Source organism: Phallusia mammillata, chromosome 7 (assembly GCF_965637545.1).
Source record: "Phallusia mammillata chromosome 7, kaPhaMamm4.hap1.1, whole genome shotgun sequence".
NCBI lineage: Eukaryota > Metazoa > Chordata > Ascidiacea > Phlebobranchia > Ascidiidae > Phallusia > Phallusia mammillata.
This window is the reverse complement of record NC_137258.1, coordinates 9,665,984-9,684,118: the sequence shown is the minus strand read 5'-3', so window position 1 is coordinate 9,684,118 and position 18,135 is coordinate 9,665,984. Positions and strand designations below refer to the sequence as shown.

Sequence of the window (18,135 nt, the reverse complement as noted above, 5' to 3'; positions counted from 1 at the left end):
CTACAGAAACGGTAGAAACAAATAATGTTGCTGAAAAAATTGAATTTGCTTGGACATATAAAAAATAATATTTTTTCGTTCCAGATGAACAGTTGCACATGGAAAAGTTTGTTACGCTTGACCGCCCATGCGCTATATCTGTGATTGTTTTGTAATTGTAATGTTCTGATTCTGATTGACTGTTTTTTTGTAATGTTCTGTTTTCTGATTGACTGTTTTTACAATGAATACTACAAGGTTCCAAATTAATTTTGGAAGGCAAGTTCGTTCGGCAGCTGTATGGAACAAAAGAGAAAAGCATTCGAAAAACTTCGATCGAAGGTGGTAAAAAAGGTTTATTTTAATGCACTTTCAACAAGTATTCCTCTTTGTCCAATGTAAATGTAAGCCCAGTATGTGTATGCATATTGGTGTCACGGTGTTAAATTTTTATGTTGACATCACACGTATTGCCTATTACTTTGTAAATGACGAATAATGAGTACAAAAGCGAATGTTGTCCTTTCTCAGCAAGCAATAACAAAACTTTTTTTTAGAGTCAAGGAAACCACTGCCAAATTTCTAAAAAAATACGAATCAAGAAAAAAAGACAAAATTTATGACACTGTGAAAAATAATAAAATATCAATCTCCTCAGTTCAACTAAGTGGTGGAAAATTAAAAGCTCCTGTGAACAAAAATATTTTGTGGAGAGAAAGGACTGTTGAAGCTATTCTGGTGAAAGAGATACAGGTTTGCTGTTATTTGCATGATATGATTAAAACTTTTAAACATGCATTTTTTTTTTCAGGAGGTTATTAATTCAGGCCAAGTTGGTGATGAACTAAAAAACTACCAAGTGCATATAACTTCTGCTTCCATGAGTACAAAATTTAATTCTGTGGTATTTTGGAAGCCTTTTGGGTCAAAGCATGACCAAAAAATTACAGAATTACTAAATGGGTAACTTATTCTTCATTTTATTTCTCCTAAAACCTGCAGAGCTAACTGTACAAACTTTTAATTTCTTCCACATAGTGCTAACTTCATTTCAATTTTTTAAATCCTAGGGATTACTTGTAAAAAGACACAAGACCTTGTTTTCTCATTTCAGCTCTAAGTACCTCCACTCTGAAGGATTTTATCCAACAAATACCACCTAAATAACTTTTTATAAACTGTTGACCAAAATAATATGGACTAAAATAGCAAGTGATCGTTAGCTGCTGCAACCATGAGTTATTTCCACTCGTGTTTTGGTGCACAGAGAAGTGTTAACCACAAATGCCAACCACTCAATTTTTTCAGCTGCGCAGGTTACATCAGACATATTTTAATGCACAATCATGTAGTGGGGCATGTACCAAAGCTGTATTTCGCTACCAATGACAGAATTTTGGCAGCTTCACAAATGGACCACATTTTTTCTGAGGTGAACTTTGACAACACAAGTTGCACAGGTACTTATTAATGCATATACGTTAGAAATTTCTTGTACAACACTGTTATATTACAACATGCTTGCTAATAGTGAGGCTTGCCTGGAAGTCCCAACAAAGTGGACTACCCTAACCTTGCTATACTAGTCACTAGTGAGTGATAGTGACTAGTCAGTATGGTTAATGTCTTAAAACACCAAAAATCAGCATGTACATAAGGCGTTTAGCCTTTGGCTTGTGTTTGACACCACTAATACAAAGTTGTGGTATCATCCATCACCATGGCTGCAACATTATTAAGTTTTTGTTTGCCAGATGCAAAAACTGAACAAAGAGTTTCAAAAACATTTTCTACCATGGATTGTAGTCCATCATCTCGAATTTTTGGAATTGATCAAAATGTTTTAACCAAGAAGGTTAAATCTCTCAAGATGTTAAAGCAGGATGATTTGCCTCCAACTAACAGTACAGACTCTTTGCCAAAAGGCATTGTGCTGGGCACGAATGATGATGTAAGGTGACACAATATTAATATTACTGCAACCAATGACCGATTGCCACAGTTTGGGGACAACATCTCATACCAAGCGGACTTCAGAACTATTATGTAAAACTACAGCTTGATGAAATGTCTATCCCTTCCTTTTTTGTAAAAAAATGTCTATGAATTTATTTGAAACACATACAAAATGCATCAAATGTGGCCAAACATGGTATATATATATAACAGTGAAGATTTGTGTTAATTTAGTTGTTTTAGTATTGCAACATGAAATACATTTTAAGTGTTTCTTTTTGGAACAACACCTTACTGAAGCACCACCACATAAAAAAAACAAAATAATTCGACTATATAATAAAAAAAACTCATTGATAAATTTGCTAATGCAATACACTACTAAAAATTTAATACTAAGGCTTCTTGATTTTTAAGCTTTACAAAAAAGTTGATTTATGTAGCTTCAGATAAAGAAAGTGTTTAAAGCTCATCTTTTTCTTGTGAAGGAAGTGCGTTAATTGTATTAATTACAAAATCCTTCATGTCCTCCAAATTCCTACTTCCTGTAAACTTTGATATTTTTTCACCATCTTTGAACAACAACAGGGTAGGATAACCTTGCACCTGAAAAAATACATTTTAAAATAATATTTGACAATGACAAACTAGTTAGAAACTGATTGTTGGTACCATTAAACATTTGTTATCAATCCCCAGCATAATTGGATTGATTGCAACAAATTAAAGTTACATTAAAAGAACTAAAATGATTTTTTTAATAATGCTTTAACATGTTTTATGTCACTCTTCCACATCACATTGGGTCCTATTTTGTTTAAGTCCTAAAATCATTTATTTTCAGCCAATTGAAAATTTAATTGAAATAGCACTAGTTTAGCTAGCAAATGTGATCATGTATCCTTTCTGTCACTCTGTTGCACGACGACGAACGTTACATGTAAGTATAGTTTATTTTTAGTTGTACCAGTAACCAAAATAATAGACTTAAAATGAATGTTGTCGCTTACCTCATACTTCTGGCATAGATCGCCATTTCCAGTGCAGTCAACCTTTGCAATTTTCACATTTAGCGAGCCAGGAAAAGTCTCATAAGAAAGTTTGTCCCAGATTGGGGCAAGCCGTTTGCAAAACCCACACCAAGGAGCATAAAATTTGATGAAAGTAACATCAACAGCAGTATGAAAATCAAAGTTATTTTCTTCAAGCTCAATAACTGCACTGGTTTTCTGTAACAAATATTTTGTTTGTGTCTAAAACAAAGGTGGACAACCTTTTTGCATGCGCGGGCCAAAAAGTAGTGATATATAGCAGAGGCGGGCCGCAACGATAGTCTTGCAATAACATAGCAATGTAGGAAAAGTCAAACACACAAAGATTTTGTCATTGTACGTAACAATGCCTATTCTTACCAATTAACTAATGACTATCAACGTTTAATTTAAAAACTCTTTGGTATGAAAATGGGCTTCAACACATGCATTCCGTCCGGCCGATCAAAATAAAATACCAGTTGCGGGCCACTCAAAAGGTGCTCGCAGGCCGGATGCGGCTGGCGGGCCGTAGGTTGCCCACCCCTGGTCTAAAATGAAACAAATAGTGCTCTTCTACATGGTGAAAAAAAACTTACAGCAAATGTTATCAAGTTAACAAAGTTGGAATCAGTTCAATTACAATCATTTTTTAACTATTAAGGTCATGAAATGTCTGATTTATAATTGGTTCAAAAGTGAATGCCAGGAATAGTTGGGCCATATGCACATAAATGAATTTTTTTGGTTTCAGACACTAACCTTGTCCTCTTCAGGCTCCTTAGCTTGAGTTGGCGAAGGAGCTTCAACCACCTCTTCTTTGCTCTCTGGGTCTGGTCTCGGAAGTTCTTTCATTTCAGTAATAAATGTTTCAAAACTTTTTAGATCCCGAGAACCCTGTGCAAAGAAACTAGTTACACAACTAAGCTAAATTGAAGAGATCAAATATTTAAAAAAATATTTTTTCCATGCCTGATATTTCTTTGAAAGTTTGCCATTGTTAAACCACAATAATGTTGGATATCCTTTCACTCCATGTGAAGAACAAATTGAGCCATGAGCAGTGCAATCAATCTGTACAAAATATTTGTTAAAAATGCTTCTTGACTAAAAGCCAAGAAATCTGTGCTTGTGAGTGCAATACTCTTAAACTTTAATCTTACATAGAAACATCTGTTCCACAGAAAATAACACTCACCCTTCCTATTTTTACATCTTCTGTCATATCTGTTGATGGTATGTGGGCTTTAGCAAGGTCCACCCATGTCGGTTCCATTCGTTTGCAATGGCCACACCAGGGTGCAAAAAACTTGATAAAATGATCCCCTTTGCTAACATGCTCATCAAAACTTTCTGCAGTGATATCATATAGCCCATCATTGTGTGTTAGTGCTTCTTGCTGCACAGCATCAGGGGTTGATTCATCTGAAGAGATTGCAAATCTTCGAAGAGATTCAATGTCGCGTCCACCTGTGTACCTTACAGTCTCCTGGTCAGGGCGATAAAGTTTCAATCTTTAAAAAGATTTAATCGTTTTATTAAAAGGTGAAAATGAACTACAGTAAAACTAGGAATGCAAACATATTATCAACTTTTCAAATCATACCATAATTTTTTACCAAAGCACCCAAATCAGTTAAGCTTCATTCATTTGGTTTTTCAGCATACATGATTTTGTTTCAAATGTCATTGTGTAAATCTCAAATTGTACATTTTGCATTATAACAGTCTAATATTATGGGGGTCCTTCTGAACACCTAGTTCATCCTTGTGGTTTTATATTTATTAGTTGGTATGTAGAACTAGAAGGGTGACTTAGCACATATTGCCCTTGCATATACACTATAACCTATTTTAAAACATAAATATATTTCCTATGCTTATTTTGTATTGGGTCCCATATTAGCCATTGTCTTTTATAACTTTAGTCGTTTCTGCAGGCAAAAACTCATGGGTCCCTACACATGCAAAGTTGAAAATAATGCATTTCAAGAGATAACCATGAGAAAGTCGGGTGTAAGGTAAAACGCAGTGATCGGCACTGAGCTTAAATAATAATACTATGTAGAATACAAACTATCAAATTAGATTCACCCCAGATATTGTTTGAAGTATGTCCTATTTAACGCTTTAAAAAACTGACCTATTTTATGGGGCTAGTAGGGCAACTAATTGGGTTCGACACACAAACTAAAAAATAAATAAAAAACACAATGAATCAATCAATAGTACTGCAAAATTTCAGCCCAATCCGCCAATGATGCAAATTCCGACCACTAGAGGTGTTTTGAGCAACAACCGTTAATGTTTCTGACGTCATAGGGCTGTTAACAAGCCCCTAACTGCCATGGCACAAAAACGACCAACAAGCAACATACAACTGGTTGCCCTTGTAACACTATTGCTCCAAAGAAATCTTTCGTTTGTGGTGCCCAGTAACTAGTGATGGGACGATACCAGGTTTTGAAGCGAGTACCGATACCGAGTACGAGTACCACATGTATATACCTTCGATACCGAGTACGATTACCGAGTACTTAAGTACAGTGTTGTACTTAGTTGTATATCACCTGCTAATTTATCTGCCATGGCCGGCGTACAGGCGTGCACACACACATGCAGAAAAAAGTAATCTCCATAAGATAGCAAAAAAATACGTAACCTGGCGGAACTTTTTCCCAAATTTGTACTGTCCGAAGCATATATTGGCACAAAGTTTCCAGTGTTCTTATAGTGTAAATCGGCCTTCGGTACTCGCACGTTGGTATCGAAAACTGAGACAAAATATTTCGATACCGAGTACGAGTATCGATACCACTGAAATCGTTCGATACCATCGATACCGAGTACCGGGTACCCGTCCCATCACTACCAGTAACATACAAATACGTTTTACACTTCAGGGGCTTGTGGGGTAAATGTTAGGACTACAGGGTTGAACACAACAATCGACACCTATAAATGGCATACTATACAAGAAATCCAAAATTCAGCCAATTCTGACACTGTTTAAAAACTCACCCATTTTAGGGGGCTAGCGGGGTAAATACTGGGGTTATCAACAAAAACAAAGTGGGATGCACATCTACATGAATATATCTACCATCTGTGTAAATTTCAGCCAAATCCATCAAACATTTGATGGAAAAACGAGTTGGACAAACTTCGGGGGAAAAATACCCATTTTAGGGGGCTAGCGGGGTAAATACTGGGGTTATCAACAAAAACAAAGTGGGATGCACATCTACATAACTATATCTACCATCTGTGTAAATTTCAGCCAAATCCATCAAACATTTGTTAGAAAAACGAGTCGGACAAACTTTGGGAAGAAAACAAAAGAAAAAAAACAAGCAATTCAAGTAAAATCAATATGTGTCCCCTTCAGGGAAGGGGACCCATAATTACCCAGCTACCCCCCTAAAATGGAGCAATGTTCCAGTTTCATGAAACTCAATACAGTCTGTAGAATGCAATAATGTGATGTGTTTGCTCTGCCCTATAACTCCACCAGTTAAACCTGTAAGTGGTGAGATTTTCAAACATTGTCTGTAAATAATTATGTTTGGACAGTTTGTAGAACATGCTATCATCAGATGTCAGTTGCCAGGTGTCATTTTTATCTTAAACCCTAACCCTACTGCGCCTTAAAATAGATAAGATTTTATTACATGGCCTAATTGGATTATATTTGGTTGGTTTGTAGAAAATGGCATAATCCCACTGATATCTTATTACCCCATAAAATGATTCATTTTTGACACTGTTTAAATTCAATGAAATTTAAACATTTTAGAGAACATGTCATTATGGTGTAGCACTAGAAGTTGACTATGCAATCATTTTTCCACTGGTCACTTTTCTGTATCTCACACTCTATATATATATATACATGTTAAACAAACTGGGGGAAGTTTATCAAAATCTGCCAAAGGGGAACATTTAGTGTTTGTTACATGATCTTTCCCGCAAATAGTAGGCATCAATAGTCAATGATCACTGAGTAAATGTGTAGTTTTTTCATGAATATTTGACGAAGCAACAGCACCTTACCAGAATCAGATCAATTAATGATATATATTTCACCCATGTGCTTAGTCATCCAGAGGGTACGAAAGAAAAAAGCTAAGAACTAATGTCCTATAAGATTAGTACATAATGTATTACCACAAAGAAAACTTGGTTCACTAACAACCTTATGTGGCAGTGCTGAAACACTAATGCAAGATTTTTCCTATTGGTTGCAAGCTCAAGGTATAAGACCCTTGAATTTGAAATCATTTGTTTGGTAACTTTTTTATACCTTGTGTTCTTACACAGTGCACCTGTTGAAATAGTATTTCTTCATAGGCAAACGATAAAACTGACTGATTTTGCATAAAAAATAACCAAAAACAATATGTATAATATGGTGTACAACACTGCACATTGTACTTACGTTGGGTAGCCCAAAACTCCCTCATCAGAACATAGTTTCGTTTCCCCAGTACAATCAACCTTTGGCAATAATAGTATTTATCTGTCAGCTCATAATACCTCAGAAACTTTACATACAACACTACTTTTCATACCTTGGCAAATTTCATATCAATGGCATCATTGGGGTTGATATCTTCAGACAGTTTGCTCCAAATTGGAGTAAGCCTTTGACAATGACCACACCTGAATATACAATCGCGCAACAATTAGGTAAATCATGATATTCCAGGCATATATGCTGTATAGAGCTGTGAAGCATTTTATATTGCCTTAATAGTTAATACACATATGACAATGTAAATAAAGAAAAAAGCTGTTAAAAACCTGTAAAGTATGAAATGATGGTTTGTGAGTGTTGACCCCATTTATGCCAAACCCAATTTGTTTTTAAATTAGTGGCCCAACTGGGTTGCAGTTTAACATATGAGCAGCCAGACACAGACACGGAACTGCGTGTACATTTAGCCATTTTTTGCTAGATTTGCTGTATAACATGTATATTATGTTTTGACAAATAACTGCTCGATAATTTGGCAAAGAACTATTACTTACAACTTACCATGGTGCGTAAAACATTACAAAGTGAGGAGATTTGCCCACATTTTCCAGAAAATCAGACTCTGAATACACCAATTCCTGTCCTTTCGTTTTCTCTTGTGCCTTTTCTTGGCACGAGCCAGTTTTAAATGCAACAAACAATATTAAACAAATGTGACATATACGATGCATGATTCACTTGGTCTTAATCAAATAAAAAAACGAAAACGTGCTGTAATCACAAACTTTTGGAACTTTAGTGTGTTGTTACAGTTCACAACGCTTGACACGTCGAACGAGTCGCCTAATTCTGAAACGTGTCAATCGAATCAAATTTGGCAGAACAATCGTGGCACACCGTAATCGACCAATGAAAATCGTCCTTTCGCAGACCGTTTACAAACGGTCTACCTTAAAACCAAACAAATTTGAACAAAGAACAGCGGATCATTTACCAACTAAACTTCCAAATTGGGTTGCGAAAAAATGTCAAATCTTCCCCAGCAAACTTGAACCACAAAGATATGACTTTTCTTTACATACATCTTTCCAATATCACAACGCAAAATCTGTCCTCGACTCTGGCTTTGCTTCCAGAACCAGTTAAAAAACGACAAACCCCGACGCACAAGAAATAGTGCATGTAGGCTAGTGTAGCGGTCATGATATTAATGTGCACAAAGTTTATGTTTAACGTTAGCATGTTGTTTGCAATAATGTTGCACAGCATGCAGGGGAAGTGTTTAACCTCTTTATAACTGGATGTAAGTGTTGGTATTTCCGTTCTCATGCAAGTCATAAGATATTTTGAGTCATTTAGTTATTCTAGAATGTTCTGCACAAACATAAGGTGTTTGTTCATCTTTACGCATACTTCCTCTTGTTTATACTGTCGTTTCCGTTTCAAGTTTAAAGTAGAACACAGCCGCTCGTACTTGAGAAGAAGCATAGCAGCTCGGTCGAGGGCGCTATGACTTTATAAATTGCACCTTTGCCATAAAATGAATTCTATAACTTAAAGAAAAAAAGGTTTCACACAATAGCCAATATTTTGCTCTACTATATATAGCTTATTTTTGACGACTTTGTCGCGGCTCTTTTCTGGGTCTATTTTTGGTCTATTCTGGGTCTATTCTTAGACTATTTTTGAGTCTTCTATTTTTATCCCATGTGGATGTGTAGCTGATTTGAACGTTCGCCTTTAACGTTATTCAAGAATACAAAGAAAGAAGATACATATGTGTGGCTGTTAATCAGTCAGCTGTTATTGAGATGCAAAGATCAGACTCACCAAACAATTTGCAATGAACATCATAGTTTACATTGTAGCCGCCTTTAACAAGTCGTCATCGAGGCAGGTGCTGCCACACTAGTCTTATGATTCGTAGAACTTTAATGAGTTCCAATACGTAACCTCAAAGTGGTACGCGACCACGGAAAGGTTGGGAATCACTGGCTTAAATAATTTAAACCATATAATATATGTTTAGTATTCTATGATTGAACATATGCTCAGGCCACAAGAATGCCTAACTGAAAGAAATGCTGCATTTAAATACAAATTACCTTATGCCTGCTTTTAAGTGGCACGCCCGAGTCGCATAAAAAAATAACTATTTCAAGATCAATCCAGTCGTTATGACGCACAGGAAACATTGAAGATTTGGGAAATTCCATTGACTGTGGTTTTAAACTTTTCATTCCATGCAGTAATGTCCTTGTGTTTTTAATGCCTATCCGCTGCAATTGATTGGTTCAAAATTTCATCTAACCAAAAAACGATGAACTGAGAACAAAGCAGAAACAGAACTGATGGTTGTGCCGCACCAGACCCCCAGCAACTCGCGAGCGTTGAACGAACATCATTTGTTCCAAATTTTTTAATAAATTGTCAAAACCTTCATTTAGTTCCACTTTACTTCATTTTTTCGCGATTGGTTAGTGTCCGTGTCCTAGTCTCAAGAGCCTAACATAAGAATGCTCGCAAAAATTGTACGCATTTTACAGGTTTGCTTGTATTCAAACCAAGAACAACGCCACAGCCGACACAGTCCCCACAATAATAACAGAATGCACTTAGATTAACACTTCACTAACGTAAATGAGTTTTTCCTACGAAAATGTTTGCGGTGAATTTTAGAATCAAACATATTAGATACCACTAAGAAAACCAAAAATATGCAAGCAGTAATTAAAGCATCCACTTGAAAATTAAGCCAGAGTCTGTAACAAAGGTGAGTTTCCCATGTGAGGACATCTACAGTGGCAGCCAGTCACTTCTTTCCAGCTTTTTTGGCCGACTTTGTGTCTTTGCCTGCCACTTCTTTTTTGGTAACAGTTTTGATAACTCCAACAGCAACTGTCTGTCTCATGTCTCTGACAGCAAAGCGACCTACATCAAATAGCCACAATAAAATTGATGAAGGTAACTATACTGTTTAATAAACTGCAACAATAAACAGAGCTGACTTTGCCATATGCTTGTAGTTGAAATATTACATCTTTTTTAATATTTTGCTACATACACCATTAGTCATAATTACAGACAGTCAGTTGGGTCAACCATCTTTTGTTTGCAACGGTCAATAACCAATTTAACATGGTTTAGCAAAAATAAAAAAACAATGTCCATAAATTTCCAAATTTCACTTTGAAAATAAACAAATATCATGTTGACACTCGTTCCAACTTACCCAATGGTGGATAGTTCTGAAATGATTCAACACACATTGGTTTTGAAGGAACCAAAGTCACCAACGCAGCATCACCAGATTTCACAAATTTCGGATTCTCCTCAAGTGATTTGCCGCTTCGACGGTCAATCTTTTCCTTTAGCTCTGCAAACTTGCAAGCAATGTGGGCAGTGTGACAGTCCAACACAGGTGCATACCCTGCAGCAATTTGGCCAGGGTGATTGAGAATGATAACCTGAAAGTGAAACAAAGATAATTATTGTCCCAAATAGTTTGTTTCTTTTTAACCACTGACATATGTTCCAGCACCTGCTATCATGCTTATTACAATTTATTAAGCCAACTAGAAATAGAAATGAGACTTCCGAACATATTTGCAGTTTATATGCAACATCTTGACTTTGTGACTATTAAGGGCGACTTAGCACATTTCTCAATTGTCAGAATTTTATTCCATTTGGCCACTGTTAAAAAAATCACCCACCCATTTTAGGGGCAGTGGGTTAGCAAGTGAGCTTAAAGCCAACACTTTCACTACACCCAATACAGGAAAGCTATTATTGCAAAATGTTGACAACTTGCCTGAGCAAAAAAACTTGCAGCTGCGCATGGTGGATCATTTTTGGAGTCACCAGCCACATTGCCACGCTTGATTTCTTTTACTGATACGTTTTTGACATTGAAACCAACATTGTCGCCTGGTTCAGCTTCTTTCATTTGTTGGTGGTGCATTTCAACAGACTTCACCTCTGTGCTCAGATTTGAGGGAGCAAAAGTGACCACCATGCCTGGCTTCAACGTGCCAGTTTCAACACGTCCCACTGGAACTGTTCCAATACCTAAACAACCAGAAAGATGGTTTTCACCATATTCCGCAACTATGGTCCGACTTGAACTAGCAGGATTTAAAATATATATATATATATATTTTTACTACAAACTGCTAAAATAGAGCCATCACTAAACTGGTGAATCACTCCCATAGGACTTGATAAACACAATAACCGAGGGCCTTCAAATAATGGACCAGAGATTATAACAAGGAACACTCTCCCAATAACAAAATTGAGCGTTTCGAGCAAACCGGGATATACTACCAAAAGTATAAAAATGTTGTTTTTTTTCTTGGCAATGCACCAACCAACAAAATATGAATTCCTTGTGGACTTCAGTTATAAAAACAGCACGTTTTGGCCACGCACACACATTTTTTCCTATACTGGGTCCGATATCAGACACTGTTTTATATATACAAACCTAGTTTGTTTTTGCATGCAGAAAGTCATGGGTCCCAATACAAGCAAAGTTGCAAATAATTATATTTCAAGAGATGACCATGAGAAAGTTAGGAGTTATAAGGTCGACGGTACTGTGCTTAATAATCATACTACGTTAGTACAAACTTTCCAAATTTCATACCATTCAGACATTGTTTAATGTTTGTATACAACAATTGCCACCTATAAGCAGACTTGGAAAACTAAGATACCTTTTTTCGTTTATTTTAAATTAGATTTTAATTAAAATCAGAGCATCTCGTTTTTGCAAATTAGAATAGAACTAGAAGGGTGGCTTAGCACATTTTGTGGTTGCATTTACACTATAACCTATTTTAAAACATTAGTATATTTCCTATGCTTATTTTGTATTGGGTCCCATATTAGCCATCGTCTTTTATAACCTTAGTCATTTCTGCAGGCAAAAACTCATGGGTCCCCACACATGTAAAATTGAAAATAATGTAATTCAAGAGATAACCATGAGAAAGTCGGGTGTTGTAAGCAGGGGCGTATCCAGAAATTTTTAAAGGGGGGGGGGGGGGTCCAACGTTTTATTTTGGGAAATTCCCTAATGACGTCATTATACGTAAAAACGACGCGTTAAGCGGCAAAACGCTTTGTCCAAAATTGTAAGCAGGCCCAAAACCGAAACCCGGCCCAACTTTCGGCGGTTTCTCTACCTGTCCAATTGACAGAACGACAAATTATTTTAGCAAAAGCTTTGTAGTTTTCTAATCCCGCCGCTGCTATTTAGCTTACTCAGCAAAACTGCAGTCAGGCAATCAAAATCGTTGCTTAAAAAAACGGGCAACAATTTCTAAAGAACTGAACGCCTTTCTGAAGCGGCAATCCTACTGATAAGTTGCGCAATGTAACGGACGCACTAAAGTTGGTAACTGCAGAAGGCAAAAATTGTGCCTGGCGAGTAACAAATTACGTTTACCTGTGTGGGGCAAACTAATACGTGTTTGTCAGGTCGAAACTGTTAAGTTATTTTATTATTAACAAAGTTAACAGAAACAATACAACATTAAACGTTTTTAACCATTTTTACTCAGTTTACATTCTTTTACTGCAAAAACAGTTGCATTTAGTACATTTAACACTAACAAAAACCAATTAAAACCAGCGTTCTAACCGGAACGTAACTTTCTGCTTGTTAGCGCATAAAACTCCTTGTTAAACCCTTGTTACGTCACAATTGGCGATTAGATAACAAGCGAATACAAGAGATTGGAAGCTCACGATTTTGAGATAACAACTCCCTGTTATCACGCAACCGTAACCGAACGATTTGAGCCTATTTAATTTACCCACAAAATTTTTGAAAAGGGGGGGGGGGGGGGGTCCAGACCCCCCCCAAACTAAAAAATATATAAAAACAACAATAACTCAATCAATAGTACTGCAAAATTTTAGCCCAATCCGCCAATGTTTAAAATTTCGACCACTAGAGGTGTTTTAAGCAACAACCGTTAATGTTTCTGACGTTACAGGGCTGTTAACAAGCCCCTAACTGCCATGACTGTTAGGACTACAGGGTTGAACACAACAATCGACACCTATAAATGGCATACTATACAAGAAATCCAAATTTCAGCCAATTCTGACACTGTTTAAAAACTCACCCATTTTAGGGGGCTAGCGGGGTAAATACTGGGGTTATCAACAAAAACAAAGTGGGATGCACATCTACATGAATGTATCTACCATCTGTGTAAATTTCAGCCAAATCCATCAAACATCTGATGGAAAAGCGAGTTGGACAAACTTTGGGTAAAAACACCCATTTTAGAGGGCTAGCGGGGTAAATACTGGGGTTATCAACAAAAACAAAGTGGGATGCGCATCTACATAACTATATCTACCATCTGTGTAAATTTCAGCCGAATCCATCAAACATTTGATGGCAAAACGAGTCAGACAAACTTTGGGAAGAAAAAAAAAGAAATAAAACAAAACAATTTGAGTAAAATCAATAAGTGTCCCCTTCAGGGAAGGGGACCCATAATTACCATCAAACTATGTTTTGTTCCAAAATTGAACTTTTTGCATGCTTAAAACTGTACAATTTGGCGTGTCTAAAACATGTTAGAACAAAGTTTTCAAAAGCATCAATTCGAAAAACTGATAATAACACATAGGCGAAATAGATATTCCTTCATTTAAAACTGACTGATTCTGTTTAACCAATGATTTTATAGTCCACTGGTTTTAATGTATTCCCTTCTATTACCAAATTATATAATGTAGTGATGGGACGGGTACTCGGTAATCGGTATCGATGGTATCGAACGATTTCAGTGGTATCGATACTCGTACTCGGTATCGAAATATTTTGTCTCAGTTTTCGATACCAACGTGCGAGTACCGAAGGCCGATTTACACCATAAGAATACGGGCAACTTTTGGCCTATATTTGCTTCGGACAGCACAAAATCAGGAAAAGGGTTCCGCCAGGTTACGTATATCATTTTCGCTATCATGTGGAGATTACATTTTTCGGCATGTGTGTGTGCACGCCTGCACCCCGACCACGGCAAAAAAATTAGCCAGCGATATACAACTAAGTACAACACTACACTTAAGTACTCGGTATCGAAGGTATATACATGTGGTACTCGGTATCGGTACTCGCTTCAAAACCTGGTATCGTCCCATCACTAAATTATAATGCCACAACAGCCACCAAGGTAGTGCTGCAGGTTCTGTTCGTCACAGCACCAAATTTAACTGAAAAACATGTTTCAGTGAAGTTGTTTGAATTTGGTAATTACATGGTTTTGTGCACTTTGGATACGAAAGGCTTACTCAGATCACATGCATAAAACAGCCGTTGGACAAACTGGCGAACATACCTCCAATCTTGTAAACATCCTGCAGGGGCAAACGTAGAGGTTTATCTGTTGGCCTCTTTGGTTCAGAGATAGCATCCAAACCTTCCAGTAGAGTTTTTCCACTCAAATTGTTCGTTTTTTTTTGAACTATTTCATCCCTGGTCCATCCCTTGTACCAAGACATGTTGGTGGAAGGCTCAATCATGTTGTCGCCATGCCAGCCAGAAATTGGTATAAACGGCACAGTCTTGGGATTGTAACCAACTTTTTTCAAGTAAGTTGAGACCTCCTTGACAATTTCATTAAAACTATAAAGCAAAACGTTGTAAAGTGGCACAACATAAACCACAGTTCAACGCATATATATTTACCGATCTCCAGAATATTTGGGCTCAGTGTTGTCCATCTTGTTAATGGCAACAATCATTTGTTTCACACCAAGAGTATAAGCCAGTAGGGCATGCTCTCTTGTTTGCCCATTCTTGGAAATACCAGCTTCAAATTCTCCAACACCAGCAGCCACAATAAGCACAGCACAGTCCGCCTGTTCAGTGAAGGGTTTTCTACATCAAAATATTGCAAAACTATATACACAATGACCACAAGCACATTACCTGCGAGGTTCCTGTAATCATGTTTTTGATGAAATCTCTATGTCCAGGGGCATCAATGATTGTGACCTGATATTTTGCAGTGTTGAATTTCCACAGCGCAATATCAATTGTAATACCACGCTCTCTTTCTGCCTTCAGTTTGTCAAGTACCCAAGCATACTTGAAAGAACCTTTGCCCATCTAAAAAAGTTATTAATCATTTAAGAGTGTCATTTCTAAAAAAGTTTTTTGAAAATTAGGCTCCTTCTCAAAAACAAAACTTACAGTTGTCTTACTACAGTTAGCTTGGTAGCTATTTTTTAAGTGTAAGTTGGGCAAATGTTGTTAATAAGTTGATGTAATAAGAATATTTTTTTTTTTAATATAATGCTGTTTGGAGTAAATGTTACTTCGCATCAACCAGTAGTGCCACTGAACCACCCTTTATGTCATAAAATAACGGGATTGCAAGTATAACATATATATTGGTAGATTTTTTTAGAAAATGCAATTTGTCCTGTGGTCAGGTTGTTGCTATTCAATATTAACTCACCTCCTGGGCTTCCTTCTCAAATTTTTCAATTGCTCTTTTATCAATTCCTCCACATTTGTAAATCAAATGACCAGTGGTGGTCGATTTTCCGGAATCGACATGTCCAATGACAACAATGTTAATATGTATTTTTTCTTTTCCCATTGTGTCGAATTTTAATCAACTGCTTGGCTGAAGTTGAACTGGTTTTGGCTACAACAATTGTAGTCAGTTAAGAACAACTACGTATAAAGCGAGGTGCATAAGCAAAATCGCAAAAATTATTTAACGCTACGTATTTAAAAAGTAATAAATTCGACGTACAACACAGAACAAAACAAAATTTCACTCGACAAAAGCCTGATTATAACAGATACAAAAATAAAGCAACCACTTACCAACGAGTCGTGAAACGAAAGGATCGCTCCAGGTTCAAACACGTGATACGCCTAACAGCGCGAGAAAAAAGGAAAATGTGTTTGTTCTTTTATATGAAGCAGTTGCGCAATTCGGATATGACGCAACCTTGCCCACGTTGCGAATCGCAAAACGCTGCCTTTTGACGTCAATATTCTTAGGATTTTTATGGTCGTCGCGATGATTAAAAGAGTTACATAGGATTCGAATCCAGAATATTAGCATGAAGCCCATTGGACACATAAATAAATTATCTGTGTAAGTAAAAAGTTGCTAGTTGATCCAAAAAGGAACGGAACAGAACGGTAACAAAACTGTAAAAAACAAAACAAAAAAAGAAATTAACATACAGATTTAAAATAACGAAACGGAAGGAAATACGTTTTATTCCGGTATTTCGTTCCGGACATTTAACATAACAGAGTTCCTTAAAATTTCGTGTCGTCACGCTATATGCTATGGTTATAAATCAAAGCTCCAACGATGTTGTGCTCAGGGAGGGTTCGTTTCAGTTTTTTTTTTAAAAAGCATTTTCTGGTTTTATACTGACTCGGGCAAATCCTCGGGTAAGTAACGAGTTTGCAGTTTCAAACCGGTTAAGATCCCGTTTGCTTAATTTTTATTTCTACCCGTTATTTACAGACCCTCAAAATACTTCAAATAGATTTTGACTATCGCACTGCACGACACCTTACAAGTTGTCCTTTTTGATGCGCCCTCCTAGCTGTTATCTCACTTCAAGCGTTTCTTGGTGGGATGCATTGTTTTCAAATTAATAATTTTGTGGCTGAGATTACACAAGAAAAAACAGCAGAGTGCATTTTTCCTGTTAGGTTCCAGTTCAGGTTAAACATCAAACAAAAGTTTAGGGTAGCTGGTTCGGGTTTACTGAATTGAAGCGCTTAAACCAGTTCACGGATTCGAGGTCAGTTTCTGTTCCACTTCCTACTTGTGTCATGTGTTTATTTTTAAATGACAAATGTTGTGCGACGTAATAACCGAAAATAATTGTTGTATTTTGCAACGTTCGTTATTTGTTAAAAGTTGTAAACACCACGAAGAAATATTCTTTTTTCTGGGACCAAAATGCCACAAAGTAGGGCCTACCGTTGCAGTCAATTTATTTCGGTTAAACCGCAACAAAACGAAAATTTTGGTACCGGGACCAAATAAACAAATTATATTGCTTTATAAACCTAACTAACAGCTGTGTTTCATACGTTTTGCCGAGGGCCAGGTGAAATGAGCTGTAATTTTGTGGCCCTGGGATTAAAATAAAACTTGTGATAACTGGTATTGGCTCCCGCAGTACATAAAACAGAAAAGCAAAACAAATTGTTAACCCAACACTAACAAAAGTGATGTGAAAAAACTTACTCATTTCCTTTTTACATTTTTTAGAAAACATACCCCCAAAATAACTCGAACATGCTTATCTGGAGGATAACACGATACTTTCGGTCGAATAGTGTTACATCTTATTTGCCAGCATGTGTTTTGAACGCCACGTTTTTGTGAGCTGCATCAGTTGTTAGGTTTGCGGTCTAGATAAGGGAATTTAGCCTAATCTCTGCTAGTAATGATAACAGCAATGGTTAAAAGGCTAAATTGTCAGTTGTGGAAACTATAGCCGCAGGCTAGTACAGTCTTGGTTACCCAACAGTTGGTACGTTTATGTTCTTGTTTCATTTCTGTTTACCTTGTATTAATGTATACTAAACCGTAACTGAACTTATTTTAAGTAATTGGAAGTCATTTGACGTAATATGCGATCGATTAGTGTAGAATTAATTGGCGACTT

General features: G+C 36.7%; 3 protein-coding genes across 4 annotated transcripts; 1 reads left to right on the top strand and 2 right to left on the bottom strand.

Annotated features, from left to right (window-relative positions):
• The first annotated feature begins 122 nt into the window (after nt 1–122).
• LOC145237182 (putative ribosome-binding factor A, mitochondrial) lies at nt 123–2,229 on the top strand. The gene is made up of 5 exons (XM_080099952.1): nt 123–321; nt 537–732; nt 791–942; nt 1,288–1,439; nt 1,734–2,229. Exons 1-5 carry the CDS (start codon nt 224–226, stop codon nt 1,937–1,939), a joined length of 804 nt encoding a protein of 267 aa, XP_079956078.1. The 5' UTR covers nt 123–223; the 3' UTR covers nt 1,940–2,229.
• LOC145237179 (thioredoxin domain-containing protein 5-like) lies at nt 2,062–8,329 on the bottom strand. Of its 2 annotated transcripts, XM_080099947.1 has the most exons (8): nt 8,005–8,329; nt 7,538–7,628; nt 7,405–7,463; nt 4,165–4,480; nt 3,939–4,040; nt 3,729–3,863; nt 2,946–3,164; nt 2,062–2,541 (listed from the first exon to the last, which is right to left on the bottom strand). In XM_080099947.1, exons 1-8 carry the CDS (start codon nt 8,172–8,174, stop codon nt 2,398–2,400), a joined length of 1,236 nt encoding a protein of 411 aa, XP_079956073.1. In that variant the 5' UTR covers nt 8,175–8,329; the 3' UTR covers nt 2,062–2,397. The 2 variants fall into 2 exon arrangements, with proteins under 2 accessions (XP_079956073.1, XP_079956074.1); XM_080099948.1 differs by lacking the exons at nt 2,062–2,541; nt 2,946–3,164 and adding an exon at nt 3,187–3,517 and having other exon boundaries at nt 8,005–8,298.
• A 1,652-nt stretch (nt 8,330–9,981) lies between these two features.
• Nucleotides 9,982–16,399, bottom strand: LOC145237397 (elongation factor 1-alpha-like). The gene is made up of 8 exons (XM_080100244.1): nt 16,316–16,399; nt 15,939–16,130; nt 15,407–15,586; nt 15,164–15,336; nt 14,814–15,100; nt 11,258–11,514; nt 10,676–10,910; nt 9,982–10,374 (listed from the first exon to the last, which is right to left on the bottom strand). Exons 2-8 carry the CDS (start codon nt 16,080–16,082, stop codon nt 10,256–10,258), a joined length of 1,395 nt encoding a protein of 464 aa, XP_079956370.1. The 5' UTR covers nt 16,083–16,130; nt 16,316–16,399; the 3' UTR covers nt 9,982–10,255.
• Between the last annotated feature and the right edge of the window lie 1,736 nt (nt 16,400–18,135).

Coding starts and splice junctions, on each gene's coding strand:
- LOC145237182 (XM_080099952.1), top strand. CDS start 224: ATGAATACTACAAGGTTCCAAATTAATTTTGGAAGGCAAGTTCGTTCG. Junction 733..790: donor TTCTGGTGAAAGAGATACAG/GTTTGCTGTTAT, acceptor TTTTTTTTTCAG/GAGGTTATTAATTCAGGCCA. Junction 943..1,287: donor ATTACAGAATTACTAAATGG/GTAACTTATTCT, acceptor CAATTTTTTCAG/CTGCGCAGGTTACATCAGAC.
- LOC145237179 (XM_080099947.1), bottom strand. CDS start 8,174: ATGCATCGTATATGTCACATTTGTTTAATATTGTTTGTTGCATTTAAA. Junction 7,464..7,537: donor TTGATATGAAATTTGCCAAG/GTATGAAAAGTA, acceptor TTATTGCCAAAG/GTTGATTGTACTGGGGAAAC. Junction 4,041..4,164: donor AAGATGTAAAAATAGGAAGG/GTGAGTGTTATT, acceptor TATTTTGTACAG/ATTGATTGCACTGCTCATGG.
- LOC145237397 (XM_080100244.1), bottom strand. CDS start 16,082: ATGGGAAAAGAAAAAATACATATTAACATTGTTGTCATTGGACATGTC. Junction 15,337..15,406: donor TGATTACAGGAACCTCGCAG/GTAATGTGCTTG, acceptor TTCACTGAACAG/GCGGACTGTGCTGTGCTTAT. Junction 10,911..11,257: donor CTGCAAGTTTTTTTGCTCAG/GCAAGTTGTCAA, acceptor TTTCACTTTCAG/GTTATCATTCTCAATCACCC.